The sequence below is a fragment of the Saccopteryx leptura genome, chromosome 6 (assembly GCF_036850995.1).
Source record: "Saccopteryx leptura isolate mSacLep1 chromosome 6, mSacLep1_pri_phased_curated, whole genome shotgun sequence".
NCBI lineage: Eukaryota > Metazoa > Chordata > Mammalia > Chiroptera > Emballonuridae > Saccopteryx > Saccopteryx leptura.
Window position 1 is genome coordinate 113,511,557 of NC_089508.1, and position 18,466 is coordinate 113,530,022.

Below are 18,466 nucleotides of genomic sequence, written 5' to 3' on the forward strand. Positions count from 1 at the left end.
AGAAGCAAATGGGCGCTTCTCCTGTGTGCCCTGGCCGGGAATCGAACCCGGGTCCTCCGCACGCTAGGCCGACGCTCTACCGCTGAGCCAACCGGCCAGGGCTCATGTTTGTTTTTAAAATGTGCTTTCTTTCTGCTCTATTGCTAGATTTGGAAAACATTGTCAACCTTGTTTTATTAGTATCTCCTGATTTATTATAAGTGAATCAGTAAAAAATAGTTTGTCAGTGCAAAAAAAATGTACTTTTTATATATAGAGTGTGATAAGTGATCTATTTATGCTTGTTCATATCCTAGACAAAAACATTAGCCTTACCATCTGGTGTGAGGACATATTTTAAAGTAAATGCTTGTTTTATATGTGATTTACCAACCCAACTGTAGGTAATATAAGTCTTAGAATATGTGTCTGCATGGACATTCTGTTGTAGAGCCAAGCAGGTTTTTCTTTAGTGCTAATAGAGGAAAGCCACGGCATGGACAGATTCTCTAGTACCATTAAACGTTTCCAACATTTTACCTCCCTGTATCATTCCCTTGATAGAATTAAAACCCAACAGAAATACTAACTTTATAAAAACCATTTTTTGTGGTTTTACAAAATTAAAAATAGGAAGAATTTGTGTGGAAATGATCTTGAAATGCATATACTTTATAATTAAGCTGTAGATAATCAAGAGGTGACTATTCATCAATAGTTTTCTTACTTTGCTTGCTGAGTAACTGTATGGCCATAGTCGTGGCCATCGTGACCATTCATATGCAGGTTCTCATGGGATTTGGGCAGACAGTAAAGAAACAGTGGAGCCAAAAATGGTGGGCTATTCTTTTATTAAAGTCTCACACTGGCTGATGAGCAACACACAAGGAAAATTCTTCCCTCCAGTTTTATAACCAGGAGAATCTTCTCCAGTTTCTCCTAGAATCAAAGGCCCCACCAGTCTCAGTGGAGCTTATAAAAGCCCCTCACCTCTGGTTCCCCATCTGTACACCTTCTCTTTCAGCACTCTGCATTGACTCTGCTCTCTTGGCAAACATGGCTTCTTTCTGCCTCTTTCTCCTTTTGCTCTCTTTTCAAAACTTTCTGGTGCAAAAACCTCTCCTCCAGCAAACATTAACAAAACAATGGCTCTTCCCAAGCAGGAAGGTAATTTGCAATTTCACAGACCACATGTACCTGGCGCTGCCCAGCCCCCAATGCAAACTATAAGTGAGCAAACATAAAAATCGTATTTTACAAATTTGTTTGACCAACAGTAACCTTGATTGGTGCTCCATAAACACCAGAGGTTTATTAAGCACCTCTAAAGTAGTTAAAATGTCACGCAGTGAGGGAACTACTGAGGAAATAGATAAAACCTGGTGTTGGCCTCAAGATGTTTTAGCTGCACATGTTAGAGAGTGCACATTTTGCCATGACAGGTATTAGAATAGATCAGATATGTTGCAATTCAGAGACTTGGAAAATAAGTAGAAGATACACAAATCAAGAAAGACTTTTAAGATAATAGAAAACTTTAATTAGGCCTTAAAAGTGAGGAATTGTTGGATGGGTACTGTGAAGACAAAGTTGTTCCTGGACAGAAGTGAGCAAGGTGAGGAGTGAGAATGAACTAAGTATGTAATGCAGACCCAATGACCTGCCAAAATTGAATAGACAGCTTTTCCAGAAACGCTATGCCTTAATAACAGTTGGCAGATAAGCTAGAACATGAACAATGGGATTTAGACCATCTTAGAAAATGGGGAGCTACTAAAGATCTTTGAATGTTAGTATGACATGATTTTTAAGAACTAGTAATTCAGAAATATAAGATTTTTTAAGGAGGGGGAAGAGACATTCATGAATTAGATTTTAGTAAGTCATTTGAAAGTGGGAAGAAAATATAGAAGGAAATCTTAACTATGCCTCATGGAAGTTCTGCATCTTTTAAATAACAACATGGGGAACGTTTATTCTTTCAATGAGAAATCAGCTATAGAGTGTTGTTGTCTTTTATCAAGCATTGTTCATTACCAGTCATGGTTTCTAAAAGGAGGCAAATATTAACAAGTCAATAAGTCAGGGGACTTGAGCTAGATTTTTTTGTCACCTTGAATGTCTTTCAAGGACACTATACTATGTATTTTAACTGACACATAATTCTTAAGAATGGGATACGCTTATTGGTTCAAAAATATTTGGGGGATTTGATTGGAATTATTTTTATATCGAAGTTAATTATCAGATTTGCTTTATATTATCATATGAATATTTCCCAGAGGCCACAAAACATCACATTCTTAGAAATTTTATGTATTGACATAATTATTCCCAGTCTTAGCAGTGTGTTCAAATCAACTGTGAGGTTCATGATCAGACTATTTCTAATACTGAGTGGAAGAGAAATGAGTGGAATTACAAGCATGTTGACAATTTCACTTAACAATGGCTTATCTTACTTATCTTAGAGTCCATTGTGAGAAGTCATTGCTCGAGTACCACTGATAGTTGTTGCAATTGCAAACTGTTCATTTCTTAACTTCCCTGTAAAATGCTGTGATTTTTCAAAACCTCAGACTGAGTAATTCATGTGCATGTCTCCTGCTTACAATGCCAATGTGTAAGATGTTAGCAAAAAAAGAGATTGAGAACTACTGACTCAGACACTAAGAAAGCACTTAAGTGTGATAGAATATCTTTTTTTTAATTGATTGATTTTAGCAAGGGAGGAAGAGAGAGAGAGAGAGAGAGAGAGAAAGAGAGAGAGAGAGAGTGGGAGAGAAGGGGCAGAGGGATGGGTGGAGAAGCAGATGGTCCCTTTTCCTATGTGCCCTAACTGGGAATCGAACTGGGACTTCCACACGCCAGGCCGATACTCTATCACTGAGCCAACAGGCCCAGGAAAAATATCTTTCCTTTAATACTATGTGATCTCTAATAAGGATTGCTAACCTTGGCATCTTGATCAGTAGGTAACCAGGAATGAAAATCACATCAAGTCTGTAGATCTGGTTAGCATGAGAATCTTTGAACCTGACCTTTAGGGAAATCTTTCATAAACACACAATATTTTTTGAAGTCTGATTATTTTATGTTTTGATTACATATTATATATTCTACTCTAGAACATATATATGTATTATGAACTATTTCTCATAATTCAAGTATAATTAAATCAACACTATACTTATTTGGAGATTCTTGAAAATATGAGTCTGGTTGTCCTTTTGGAGAGAATTCTTCTTATTTAGTGTATTATGATTTTTATATTAAAATAAATATAGTAAAGGAGATATATATGTTTTTAAACAGCTGCTATTATAGTATATTATAAATATATATTTTAAACCAATGGATTCATAATAAGCATGCCCTGATGACTTTGTTTCAGACAGCATAATATATTCTCATACAGCTCATATAAACTAAACTTTTCCTGCATTCTTTTGAGTATGAAAAATAAGCCAGTCATTTTCCTAAGCAAACTAAAGATTAAATTTCTTCAGCCTCCTTCTGAATGAGGAAATGAAAACATTTTCACTTTCTACATTTGCTTTATTTTTTAGTTTGTGATACCATAGAACAGTTGACAGGAAACCAGTTTGTCCAAGTTATTTGTCTATTTATTTATGTTTGGAATAATAAACTTTGGTGTCATATGTTTTTCCAGTTTCTCTGCTTATAGCATCTCCAATAGTAGCAGTGCAGATAAGAAAAAGCAATAAGTAAAGGCAGTATATAGACCAGTGGTAGTCTACCTGGTCCCTACTGCCCACTAGTGGGCGTTCCAGCTTTCATGATGGGCGGTAGCGGAGCAACCAAAGTATAAATAAAAAGATAGATTTAACCATAGTAAGTTGTTTATAAAGATTTATTCTGCCAATCTTAGTGAAAATCTGACATCAAGTACTTGGTAGGTAATTATTATTATATGCTTTAACTTGCTGTAACTCTGCTTTATAAATTTTATAAAGTAACGTTACTTCCCTACTTTATAAATCACCGTTACTGTGGAACCGGTGGGCAGTTAGAAAATTTTACTACTAACAGAGTTACAACAGTGGGCGGTAGGTATAAAAAGGTTGACTACCCCTGGTATAGACTGTATTAACAGAAGATGTGTTTCTGTGTTTTATTAGGAGGGACTTTTTCTCTGACTGGCACATCATCAATAAATGTAGATCTCACAAGGTGCAGAGGTTTAATTTTTTCTACTTAATTTGATGTTTTTATTGTAAGACTTAATATTTTAAAAATTAGTTTAGAGTTAAGGCATAATAAACATGAAAAAATTAAATAACATGTCCTTGAATTGGCTTTTTTCTTTGCTTTTTTTAAAAAAATTACAACTTATTTATCCAAATCTTTAAATGAAAAGAGACAGAAAAAGAAAACACTTTTTTTGAGTGTTTTAAGATCCATTTTTTGAATCTCTTCATTCTCACATATAGTCTCATATATCTCAAGATCTGCTGCGTCTGACATCTATACTGACGATATATTTGCAGGTGATCCTGCTACTTGTGTGGACTACTAATTGTGGAATTAGTACTTTGGGTTGTTATCACTCACCCTTGTTCTAAAATGTTCATGATTTTTATCTATTATGTTTATTTCTATTATACTCATAGTTGCTTATCTTCTTACCTCCTTACGTTTCTCTCTATTTCTAACCCCCTTCTTCCCTCAATTATTTCATGGTTTCCTGGTCTGTGCCAAGTAAGAGAGCAGGACACCAGATTTTTGAGATAAGAATAAGACACTGTGTTTTCAAGGCGCTATCTGGTCAGAGGTACAAACATGCAAGGAAGTATAGTGCAAGGCCACATGTACAGGTAACATGGGGATGCAATGCACAAAGTGGTCAAGAAGAGGAAGCAACCACGTCAACCCAGGGGCATGCAAAGTTATCATGAAAGTGGTAACATTTGCACTGAATCTCAAACACAGGGCAGGCAGGAAGTGCTAGAATACATGCTGAAGATAGGAAAAGTTGCTTGCTCAAGAGCATTGCAGTTGACTGGTTGTTAAAACCACACGTGAATGAGTGTTATAGGATTGAGCAATTTTGGAAGGGTATTTCTCAGACTATGTTGTCTAAAACACCATGTCCAGAGTGACATTTGTGCTATTAAAGGTAGGAGTTTTCATCAGATGAACCTTGAAAACAGGCTGTATTAATCTTCTAGGTTTCTCTGGGCTTCTTAGAGCCTATAATATGCAAATATGCATTGCACATATTGTAGAGGTGTAAAAAATGAAGGAACTATGAAGAAAAAATTAAATTACCAATAACTTGCCACTCAGAGAAAGCCACTGTTAGTGTGTTAGAATATTTCTTTCTAGTAATTCTTTTCTTCTCTGCATCGGGGCTCTACTGCTTGCTGTCTTAATTTGCACATATGCTGTAATATGTTTTACTGAGTCTCTATTAAGTGCAGAATAGAGTGCTGAATGCTGACTATATAAAGATGAACAATATATACTCTCCCTTTTAAGAAGTTCCCTGTTAAAATGCATTAGCATAAGATGTTTTTATATAAAAATGTGACACTACTGTTTATGCTGCTCAGTAACAGGCTTTTCTCATTTATTAATAGTGGTTATAGCTATTACTAGCTTGCTTTTCTTACTTAAAAATATAAATATCCTTTTCAATAAATGTAAATCTATTAGGTCATCTTTCAAGAGGCTGCATTATATTCTATTGTGTGCCTGTACCTCTATTTATGTAACATGTCCATCAGGTTGTTCTCAGGTTTTGTTTTTTAAATTAAAGCAGAGTTATTTTTGGCACTCTCATGGAGGTTTGTAGTTTTCATAGTGACATGAACAAAATAGCACCTTTGATGATAAAATTCATGACAGGATAGCCAGGGGCCTGGGAAAATTGGACTGGTGACAGAGAGACCAATTAGGACGTTGTCACAAGAAAAGAAAATGATTTCTGCTAAGAAATCTACCTATAGCCATGTGAAGACAGGCTGACATGAGATATTTTTGATAAAGAAATCAAAGCAACTGATAGGAAAATGTAAGCAAAGAGAAACGGTGAAAAAGAGAAAACATTATGGTTTTCACTACTATATAAAGTGTGTTGACGGTTATCAACTAAGTCAAGAAAGCAATGGTGCTTAGGTTTGGAGATTTAAAAGACTTCTGGAATACATAAATAGGTTGCAGTCATTAACTGAAAGAACTATAGGCTAAAGTTAGAATTTGTATTATCAACATATAAAGCAGATAAATATGTGAGATCGAACTAGACCTCTTAACAGAAAAATATATGGTATCAATTATGAGGATTGAGTGTGGAATTCTAGATAATGTAAAATGTAAAATGGACTAGGGAGAGAAGCCTGTAAGAACTTTGAGAAGGTATAAGCTTTCTTGGTCAAGAGAGTTGCAAAAAAAAAAAAGAGAATTAACTCCAATATCAAGATTTAAAAAGCCTCATGGAAGAGTTGAAAAATAAACTATATTTTAATTAGGCTTTGCAATTTGGCAAAAACTGGGCTAATTGGTTTAAACTTTATTGTCAAGTTACCCAGATTAAAACTGAGGTTTATATTTCTGTAATTTTTATTACATAGGAAAGGAAGTTTATCTAAATAAAGAAATAAAGAACAGTTTTACAAACAGAGTATTTAAACTATTTAGCATGGTTACATTATACAGCATAGCTAGTCAGGGGTGAGTATAGTTTAGAATGGTCTGATGTAACAAGGTCTTTGAATACCCATCTTGTCAGGGCAGGAAAGAAATACTTTCATTTAGCACCACTTTCATCTTTAAGTTTTTACTGTTTGTTCTTGTAGTCAAATATTAATAACCTTGGAGTTCATAAAGTGCAAATGCTGAGTGTCAAAAATGAAGAAATTATTACTCACAGTGGTTAAGGTTGGCCAAAGTCATCTGGCTTATTTTTGGAAAAAATGAGATGGAAGATTCTAGAAAGAACACTCTAATAACTTCTTAATTTATAATTTCTTTTCATATATTTTACATAGATTTATGAAAACTTGTATATATATTTGGATTGGCATATTAAAAGCAGTTTGGGTTTATAGGCTAGAATATTTTGGAAATATTCTAATATAGATAGAACTAGATACATATGATAAAAATAGATACACAACATAAAATAGATAGATAATGTAATTTGCAAAATGTGTGTCAATTATACCTTCACCTTTCTATCTGACTCTTTGATTGTCCTTTGGCTAGTGATCAAGAGATGGGCAGGGCAAGTTAGTCTAATTTGTTTATAGGAGCAGAGTGGTTATGAACAGGAGTACAGTGCTACCCCAGATGATTCGTTTCAGCCACCAGAGTTTACTGGAGCTGCTTCACGTGTCATTTCTCTATATTGCCTATATTGTTATAAATTGGCTTCAGTTTGAATTTTGTTCAAATCAAAGTATTTATCTTCTCTTATTCTCACTGTGTTCAATTGTTAAATTTTTTTTCAGTATTTTTTTAAATTTTATTTATTTATTTATTATTTTTTTATTTTTATTTATTTATTTTTTAGAGGAGAGAGAGAGAGAGAGGGAGAGAGAGAGAGACAGAGAGGAGAGAGAGACAGAGAGAGAGAAGGGGGGAGGAGCTGGAAGCATCAACTCCCATATGTGCCTTGACCAGGCAAGCCCAGGGTTTCAAACCGGCGACCTCAGCATTTCCAGGTCAATGCTTTATCCACTGTGCCACCACAGGTCAGGCCAATTGTTAAATTTTAATAGTAAATATTAGGATTATCAGGGGGAAGTAAAAGAATATGTAGAATCCCTAACTCTATATGTTGAACACATAGTAGGATCATACATAATGTTAAATGGTGAAGTCATTGCTTTTATTCTCTGTGTTTTCTCATGCAGGGTGAGTAAATATTACAGCTTCTTTTTTATTTTATTGTTAGAGGATGCTGCTTAGAAATGCATCATTCCCTTGTGGTTTACTTGTAAAAGAATAAATTAACTAATCATTTAATTGTTTATATTTACAAGAATAAATTATTAAATCAAATTATTTAATCATGTAGGTTTTTAAAATGCAGCCATACTTAAACATATGCGTTGTTAAGGACAATTCTTAGAACGTATATATATATTTCAAGAATGTAGTGATTAATATTCCATATTTTCTAATTCTCATTTTTATGCATTATTTAACTGCTTTTATAAGATATGAAAGAATTAAATGAAAAAGTATATACAAAGATACTTAAATAGCAAAATAAATAATTCTCATATCACTTTGTTGTTGAATTTATTTTTTTCTATGTGGGAAATACACATCTTTTCAACATTAGTTGAAAGATGACTTAAAAAATAATTATATTTGTTTTTGTTCCTGGGTATTGGAACGTAGTAATGCTAGAAGAGAGAATAAAACCTTTGCCTTTTTAATCATGTGCAATACTCTTCAAAGGAAGTATGTTACATTTATCAGAAGGATAGAATTATTCATGTATTTCTAGTTATTCTTATTCTGGCATTTAATTCAGTCTAAGGTTTTTGATAGATGTTCTACTGCATAAATATATTTGAATTTGTATACATTGTATAAGAAATAAAATTTTTCCAATGGAACAGGTAATTTTATCTGTAAGAAAACTCATTAGGTAGTATTTATCTGTTAGTTCATGTTCAGTTCTAAATTGATAACATATACATTCCAGCACAATAATTAATTTCCAGTAACTTCAATCTAATTTTCTCATAAATATCTTCAGTAAATTCAGAATGAGCTTAATTTGAAAAAAATCACAATTCTTATATTATTGAATTATTTTTGAAAATTCACTTAAAATTAATTTTACAGAAGGAGTGGCAGCATTATAAAAAACTTTGCAGTGATCTCAAAATGTAAAGTAAAATTATATGGAATTCAAATCTCAAAAATATATTAAAAACTCAAAAGAGCAGAATATAATAAATTGTCAGAGTGTGACATTGCCCTATCTCATTTCCTCTAGAGAGAAAGCAAACCTTAAACCTCAGCAATTTGGCAACGGTTTCTAAACCAGTCAGAACTTCTAATTGTGTAACAAAGGTTCTTCTTTTTCCCTTTCCTACTATTTGTGTTTACTGTGGCTGCTAAGTTTCCATTGTCACTTACTCTTTACGATAGTATTCATGGGTAAGAGATAACAGCAAATGAATCAGAAGACTGAAAATCTGAACCCAACCCTCAGCAAGCAGGATCGCTCTTCCATAAAATGCAGATGTTAAAGACATCAGTTAATGGCTGATAATGACAAGTCATTGAGTGGATTGTTCTTTTTTTTTTTTTTTACAGAGACAGAGAGTCAGAGAGAGGGATAGACAGGGACAGACAGACAGGAATGGAGAGAGATGAGAAGCATCAATCATCAGTTTTTTGTTGTGGCACCTTAGTTGTTCATTGATGCTTTCTCATATATGCCTTGACCAGGGGGCTACAGCAGACTGAGTAACCCCTTGCTCGAGCCAGTGACCTTGGGTCCAAGCTAGTGAGCTTTGCTCAAACCAGATGAGCCCACGCTCAAGCTGGCGACCTTGGGGGTCTCGAACCTGGGTCCTTCCGCATCCCAGTCCGATGCTCTATCCACTGCGCCACCGCCTGGTCAGGCTTGAGTGGATTGTTCTTATGTTGACCATTTACAGTTTAATTTAATGTTTTATTTATTTTGCTAAAGTTTGAAGACCTCATTCCAGAGTTTTATAAAAACACTTGAGAATTATTTCAAGTAAGGGTATTTGCCACTTATTCCCAAAGCCTCTATTACTTTTGTCACCTGAATTATCACACATCTTCAACCAGCAGATATTGTTTCCTTATAATTTTCTGTATTTGAATATGCTTTACCAGTTTATACTAACCTTGAAAAATCTTTTTTTTCCCATTTCAAGTTCCACCCAATCTGACTGTTCCACAGGAAAAATCACCTTTGGTCACCAGAGAAGGAGACACAATAGAACTGCAGTGTCAAGTAACTGGAAAACCTAAACCCATCATCCTTTGGTCTAGAGCCGATAAGGAAGTTGCAATGCCTGATGGGTCAATGCAAATGGAAAGTTATGATGGGACGCTGAGGATTGTGAATGTGTCTAGGGAAATGTCAGGAATGTACAGATGTCAAACTAGCCAGTACAACGGATTTAACGTGAAACCAAGAGAAGCCTTGGTTCAGCTCATCGTACAGTGTAAGTAATTTTTTTCTATGTGTTTCTATTAATAGACAAGGGAAGACATGATACAATATTATACTAGTAAAAAGAGGTAATTTTTGGAATTGAATTAGGATAAACTATTTGCACATTATTGCTACCCAATGTAAATTGTAATTTCACCTAAATCTAACTATTACATGAGCAAATACACACTAACAGATGAGAATTGTGTGTGTGTGTGTGTGTGTGTGTGTGTGATGATTATAATTGTATTATGTGGTTAATGCCAAAAAATCAACCAATGAAATAGTTAAAAACTGGCCATGCATAATGAAGTAAAGTGAAGACTAGAAGTAATTAATTCACATTATACTATTCCTGTATTTTCACAGTTCATGTTTCTTCTTCTGGCGGTTGTGTGCCCTTGGTCCAAACTATCCACCTATTGCAAGGCATCCTTTTGTTTAAATTGTGGAAACCTACTCATGAAATGATATGTATCTGAAGTTTTAAGAGTAGACTGAATTATCTAGTAATATTGAGATAATTCAGGCAGATATTCATTGTTGAATTTTTGTTTGACTTAACAAATGTTGTTTAACTGTGAGATTTGAATGGTAGATTTTTAACTACGGTATTTTTATTGAAATCACTGTTACATTTCTAACAAAAATATTATAGATATTGTGTGGTTTGTGTTTGCTTTTAGTATTAAAAGGTTCTAAATTCATAAATTTAAGTTTAACAATGTCCAACTGGTGTCGGATTATTAGAAGATGCCCTGATAATTTTAATGGCAGGTGGTGTGGATATTGCAGAAAGAAAAAAAGCAAACTAACCACAGCCTGTTCAAACTCCAACAGGCTTCTGTAAATTTTAATTGGTGAACTGTTTGTTAAATACATGGTGACAGAGTCATCAAGAAAAGAATGATTTGGATGAAACTGTGCACATCAATAAATGACAATGTTGTTTTCTTGCTGTGGTTTTTCTGTAATGCAAAAAATGGAAAAAAAATTTAGTCCAAAAATGTTTATTTTTATATTAGACTTAATGTCATTGCCAGATTGAATTAACTCACTTTAAATTTGAAAAAATAATTGAGAAATAGGAGGATTAAATTTGGAACTGAGAGTAAAAGCATGTATGTATGAGGTGGGCAAGGACCAAGGTTCTGAGAAATGCTTACCCATTCATTCCCTAGAGATATATCATAGGAATTCCTATAAATATACAAAGTGTGATTTGTCCAATACCTTGGCTGACACTAGTTTTTTTTCTCCAAATAATACAGCTTTTAGATGGCAAGTTTCATTCAACCATTCAATATTACTTTTTCCCTCACTGGCTGGCATTATACTCATGAGAGTAAGCTCATAGGTAGGGGGTTCATGTGAAAACAGGTTTCAGAAAGAAAAAGAATTATAAAAGAGAACCCTCTCCTCAGTTCTCCAAAAATAAGTCACACCCTCAAGTGACCACAGAGGAAGTTGGTAGAATTTGTAAAATTTCATTCTTGTTGACAGTTACAGGATTCTTTGTTTCCTTCAGAGTTTTGCACAAAGTTTCATTGCTTCTAAAGCTATTAGCGCAACAGTTTTCACTCTGCCCATGCCTCTCTGGGAAGCACAGACAGAAATGAAAGCTGTGGAACCCAGGGGCTCTAGGGAATTTAGAATGAAATGTTCAAGAACCAGGGTCTTTAATCCCCACAGACTATACTGTTGTCCAGGCTTCAGGAGAAATTGCTTCAGCTGCCTTATCCTCTATTTCACCACTATACCAACCTCGATATCTTGCTTACATCCTGCCTATAGGTTTTGTAAGCTACTGCAGCACTGGGGTGTCAGTTGGTTCCACTCACAACATTTCAGTTTCATTCTGCAAGGATATATAATAACTGATTTGTGTATCCGTTCAAGAAATCCAAGAAAATGGAAACTGAAGAGCCAGAAGAAACCTTCTCCAACACCAAAACCAATGGTGAATTTGGTAAGCACCCCGTGGAAGATATGGAAGAGGAACACGCTTTTAAAAAGATCTAGAAACTCTGATGAAATGGTTGAATGACACACATTCTGTCAGAGCAATAGTGCCGGGGCAGTGATTGGAAAGAGAGGCAAGAATATCAAGACTCTGCATACTGACTGCAATGCCAGTATGTCAGCCCCAGATAGCAGTGGCCCCAAGTGCATATGGAGTATCAGTGCTGCTATTGAAACAATTGGAGAAATTCTGAAGAAAACCATCCCGACCTTGGAAGAAGGCCTGCAGTTTCCATCACCCACTGCAACCAGCCAGCTCCTGCTCAAATCTGATGCTGTGGAATGCTTAAATCACCAACACTGTAAAAGAAGTGACTTTGACTGTGGATTGAGACTGTTGATCCCTCAGAGTCTGGCAGGAGGAATTATTGGGGTCAAGGGAGCTAAAATCAAAGAACTTCGAGAGAAGACTCAGATGACTATCAAACTTCTTTAAGAATGCTGCCCTCATTCCACTGACAGGGTCGTTCTTATTGGAGCAGAACCTGATGGGGTATAGAGTACATGACGATTCCTTGATCTCACATCAGAGTCTCCCATAAAAGGATGTGCACAGCCTTATGATCCCAATTTCTATGACAAAATCTATGTTTATGGTGGCTTTACAATGATGGTTGATAACTGCCATGGAAATCCTTTGGGATTTCCCCCATGGGGAAGAGATGGTCCGTGTGAAGGGTAGGCATTCAATGCCTACTTCTAAAAAAGATTATGATAATGAACGTTTGAGGAAGACCTCCTCCCCCTCCTACTGGATGAAGTGGCTGGGGTAGTGGCAGAGAATAGAATCTTCCTCTTCCTCTACCACTGAGCCCTAGAGGAGGAGATCTAAAGGCCTAAGACAAGAAAGGGAGACCTGGAGACCCTTATGCTCACATGATTGCTTTCAGTGCTGATGGCACTTGGGACTCTGTAATAGCATGGAGCTCTTCAGAATGGCAGATGGCTTATGAACCACAGGGTGGCTCATATGGTGATCTTGGTGAACCTATTATTACTACACAAGTAACAATTCCCAAAGATTTGGGTGGATCTATTATTGGCACAGGTGGGCAGAGGATTAAACAAATCCGTCATGACTCAGGAGCATCTACCAAAATTGATGAGTCTTCAGAAGGGTCCAAAGAACAGATCATTATCAATACAGAAGAAACACAGGACCAGGTACAGAATGTGCAGTATTTGCTGTATAGCAGTGTGAAGTGAAATTATGGAAAGTTTTTCTAAAACTAGTGAAGAACTGAAGTAGTCCAGCACCTTTTTTTTTTTAATCTGCTTCTGTTCAGTAAGTCAACATTCCTCTGTTTCATGGGCGTTCTGCATTTAAGATGTAGTAAAATCTTGGCTGTTCCCGAGATGCAATGCTTGAGTTCCTTACAAATAGGGTTGGGGTGGAGGGTATGCAAAAACTAACAATGAAAATTTGAAACAACAGCAGAGTGAGTGAATTTTCATTTTTATTTATTGTTGGTGGTTAAAAAAAACCTCCCCCTATATAATTATTGTGAACACTTTGTTTTGTGGTCACTGTAACATTTGTGGGGGGTGGGACAGGAGGAAAAGTAGCAATAGTCCATATGTCCCTTGGCATCTATTCAGAGCAGTATGCAGAATGGAATATTCTTTTGTAAGAAACATTTTATGAATATTAAAATAAATTTAGTGGACCTAAAAAAAAAGACTATACTAGTGTCCAAAACTCTATTGGTGAGTTAAATTTCTTTTTGTTTTCCTAAGTAAGTCCCAAGAAAATATTAAATTGAGCTCAAGATTTTAAAATTCAATAGTGGATGAGGATAAATACTGACACAATTGTCTCTAGTGTCACGGGGACGTAACTGACTGAAAGACATCAGTAGACATAAGCAAATATAGGTAAAAAGACCTGTATCCTAATTTGACTTTGTGGAGGAGATATAATCTGAGTGCACTTGCCCTCAGAGGCAAGCTTCCCTGGCTCCCTGGGAGGCGCCTGGCTGCCAGCAGTCTTGCCAGTTCCCGGTGAGGCTGCATTGCCTTTCAAGAACCTCCCTTTCATGTAGTCCCAACTCCTGAAAAGAATCTGGTTGTATGTCTGAGCATTTGTCAGGTACAAATAACTGGTAGTAACTTCAGAATATTTCTGAGTGAATAAAACTTTCATTTTTCAGGTACATAATCCCTGCTAGCGATCTAGCCAGCATGCTTGCCTGAGACTTAGTATTTATTCCTACAAAAATAATAATACAGGAAATTTGATCATATTTTTAAAAGGAAAAACATTCTAACTTTTGTAGTGATTTCTTAAAAATATGAAAATAATAAGGTATTCATTCTTCACTTAGCTAGCCATGCTACATGTAAGAAGTACTCAGGTAGAATATAACATGTTATTTCATACACATATACATGCATATATACATACAGGCATGTATACATGTTTATGTATTTACATCATACACAGAAATTAGTTTCAATTACTTACATTATTGCAGCTAGTAAGCTGTGTTTTATATACTTTGTATTCCCAGTGCAATATATTTTACTTACAGCTCTACAGTAAATGTGTTGAGTGACATAAGTTATGATAACAAAAGAGTAAGAATATATACATTTTGCACACCTGTTACTTCTTGCATGACGTGTTTTTATTACTTAGGTTTTGGAATATTTGAAGACTTGCTGCATATACTCTGATAGCTGGAAGTGTCTGAGTGTATGAAGGAAAATGATGCAAAATTGATTCGTACAGAACACCGAACACCTTTTCAGGACTTAAGCTCTGTGCTTCAGTTTATTAAGAACTCCTTTCTTAAAATGTTTATTATATTAACAAATTCTCATACAGTTATTTTACACACACATACACATTTATATTTACATATAATTTTATCTGCTTTGAAATGTAAAGAAGGAAAAAGAAACAGTCATGATAAATAAGAAACAAAAATATGATATCCCCAAGATACCTTTTTGAGAGAGAGAGAGGGAGAGAGAAACAGGAAGGCTGAGAAATAAGAAGCATCAGCTCATAGTTACGTCACTTAGTTGTTCATTGATTGCTTTCTCATGTGTTCTTTGACTGAGAGGCTCAAGTCGAGACATGACCCCTTGCTCAAAGACAGCAACCTTGAGCTCAAGCCAATGATCTTCAGCTTCAAATCAATGACCTTTAGGCTCAAGTGAGCGACCCTGGATTCATGTTGATGATCTTGCACTCAAGCTGGTGACTCCATACTCAAGCCAGTGACACCACGCTCAAGCTGGAGAGCCTGCATTCAAGCTGGTAACCTTGGGGTTTTGAACCGGGGACCTCAGGGTCCCAGGTTGACACTGTACCACCACCAGTCAGGCTCTTGTTTAGTTTTATTTGTATCCCATGAAACGATAACTAATCAAAAGGATTAAAGGAACATAAAAGTAATTGTATGTAATACTTAGATGAGTTTATATTGTAAGGGTCTAAATTTGCATAGTATATATATATATTGAGATTATATAAAAAAATGGAATAGTCCATTTAGTTGAATGTTCAAAATCTCCAGTGAAATTTGTTCTTTGCTAAAGAATTAAAATTATAAATCAATCGTTTTATTAAAACTTTTAAAATTATTTTTATATCTAATTAATTTGCCTCTTCTTAAAATCTGTAGTGAATGATTTAGCAAGTGAAATAAGCCTAGAGATATTTTATTCTATTCTATATCCTTTTCAGAAAAAACTTAATCACCAAAATGAAATAATTTAAATTATTAAATTCTTGAGCACATTGCTTATTTCTGGAAAGCAGAAGATTTATAATATTTTAAGCTATTGCTATTACCAGTTACCATAAATGATATAGTATTTTAAAAAATGTTTTAAAATTATTTTAATTTTAAATTGCTAGATGAGACTGCAACGTATACTGTAGTTTTAATAACAGACTTTTAATGTTTTAGCAATTACTTCTAGTCACATGTTTTTGAAACTATATAACAATTCTTTTATTAACTTTTTGGCTCTTTTTATTTGAATTATTAGAATGAATCATTGAAAATACACATATATAGGTTAATTGGTTCATAATGCTGGGAAGGGAAATTTCTTCTTCTACCCTTATAGATTCTCTGGCTGAACTAATTAAATTTACATATGGCAGACTAGCATGAGTAAAACAAACTTTTAATTTCATGTATACAGAAGCTCTGTAAAAATATGAGACCCAATGGCAAGTGGGCAGTTGAATCTTCTATGAAATTCTGAGCTAAGGAATGGGATCAGGACCTGGTGCTTCAAAAGGAGAATAAGTCATAAGAATGAGAAGAACAAATGCTTGCCCTGCTAGGCAAGGGTTATCTGCTGTTACTGCTCTCTCTCTAAGCCTGGCCCCCCATCTAAATTTTTTTAAGTAGGTAAGGGGAAGTAAAAGTTTTTCTTGAGTTGGCTGGGTCTTGAGTGCCTTCAGCTCAAAATAATCTGCATGCTTAAATTGCAAATTTTAGGGTGGCATATTTAGCTCTCCTTCAATATCATTTAAAAGTGATAGGATGTGTAGAACTTCCTGAACAAAACTACAATTTCCTAAACAATATCACAGCAGTAAAGTGATTTTTAAATTTATTCATTAGAGTACTGAACATTTGAATATTAATTAAATAAAAATGATATTGGATGAATACATGCATCCAATGCTAAATGAAGAAACTAAGATATGCCTATTGTCCTCCTAAAATTATTGCTTTTTTATATTTATATTTGTATTATGTACATATACATATATTTGTAGTAGTATATACCATAAATTTAATTTCATAAACTCAATTATTTTATTTTCAATAAAAGCTGTCCTTTAAATGGTTTTATCTCAAAGAACTGGTAAAATATTTTAGTAAAGAGTGCAATTTGAAATATATTTTTTTTGAAAATCACTTGGAAAAGATTTATACTGCATTGAATGCCACTTTCATTATTAAAGCTTCCTTATATATATAATTATATGTATATAATCCTTATATATAATTATATATATACATTATATATATAATTATATGAACATTTGTGGCACCTACAATTGAAAATAAGATGTTTAACAATAAGGTATAAAATAGACACTGAAAACCAAAGACTGATGATAGTGTTAAAATTGTATTTAAGTAACAGTCTTTCAGCCATAATCAGAGCTATTGACAAACGGTAAAAATATGTTCTTTACCTGTTTGCAAAGCAGACCAAATTTGGTGAAGAAGAGGAAGCCACAGATTAGGGTATTATTGCTTACTCTTAAGAAATCTAGCAAAGAGCCTGACCAGGCAGTGGCGCAGTGGATTGAGCATCAGACTGGGACGCGGAGGAACCAGGTTCATAACCCCGAGGTCCCCGGCTTGAGCACCAGCTCATCTGGCTTGAGCACGGGTTCACCAGCTTGAGTGTGGGGTCACTGTCTTGAGCGTGGGATCATAGACATGACCCCTTGGTCACTGGCTTGAGCCCAAAGTCACTGGCTTAAGCAAGAGGTCACTCGCTTTGCTGCAGCCCCCGCCACCCCCCTGGGCCCATCAAGGTGCATATGAGAAAGCAGTCAATGAACAACTAAGAAGCCACAACGAATAATTGATACTTTTTATCTCTCTCCCTTCCTGTATTCTGTCTCTATCTGTCCCTCTGTCTGTCTCTGTCACAAAGAAAAAAGGAAAAAAGGAATCTAGTGAAGAGTGCATGTTTCAATCTAAATAAATATTCAATCAAAACAAACATCATAGACCTTATGTATGGTTGGGTGCCATGGCCATGATTTATATTGAATTTGGGGAGACGGTAAAGGAACTGTGGAGCCAAAATATGGTGGACAATTTCGTTTATTCGAGTCTCGCAATGGCAGACTAGCAAGCAGGCAGGGAAGACTGCATCTCTCTCTCTCTCTCTCTCTCTCTCTCTCTCTCTCTCTCTCTCTCACTCTCTGGACTCTCTAGCAAAACAAAGGAGTTTGAGGGAACCCCTTCTCCAACAAACAATAGCAAACAGTGGCTCCTCCCAAGCAAGGGGACAACCCGCAATTGGCAGACTGCCGCCCTGAGGGCAAGCACCCACAGCCTTACATAGACTATACACACATGGTGCTGCCCTGTGCTCATGCATCAATCAGACAAAGTACAAGGCAAGCAAGCCCAACACACTTGTAACACACATGTTTGCCCAACACCTTATAAAGGAAAAGTTATTAAAAACATTGGAATTTACAGTAACATATATGCTTATTCTTGTTAGAGAAATTCCTAAGTGATTTTCTTGCTGTCTACATATATAAAATGACACCAGCGTGTCCGC

At 35.3% G+C, this 18,466-nt stretch overlaps 1 protein-coding gene and 1 pseudogene across 1 annotated transcript in view; both read left to right on the forward strand.

Annotated features, from left to right (window-relative positions):
- Window positions 1–18,466, forward strand: part of MDGA2 (MAM domain containing glycosylphosphatidylinositol anchor 2) — a 1,032,651-nt gene that overhangs the window by 791,331 nt on the left and 222,854 nt on the right. Inside the window, exon 8 of the mRNA XM_066342601.1 lies at window positions 9,876–10,169. Coding sequence (XP_066198698.1) covers window positions 9,876–10,169 — 294 coding nt within the window. The remainder of the gene's footprint in view (window positions 1–9,875; window positions 10,170–18,466) is intronic.
- Window positions 12,071–13,408, forward strand: LOC136376502 (heterogeneous nuclear ribonucleoprotein K pseudogene; annotated as a pseudogene).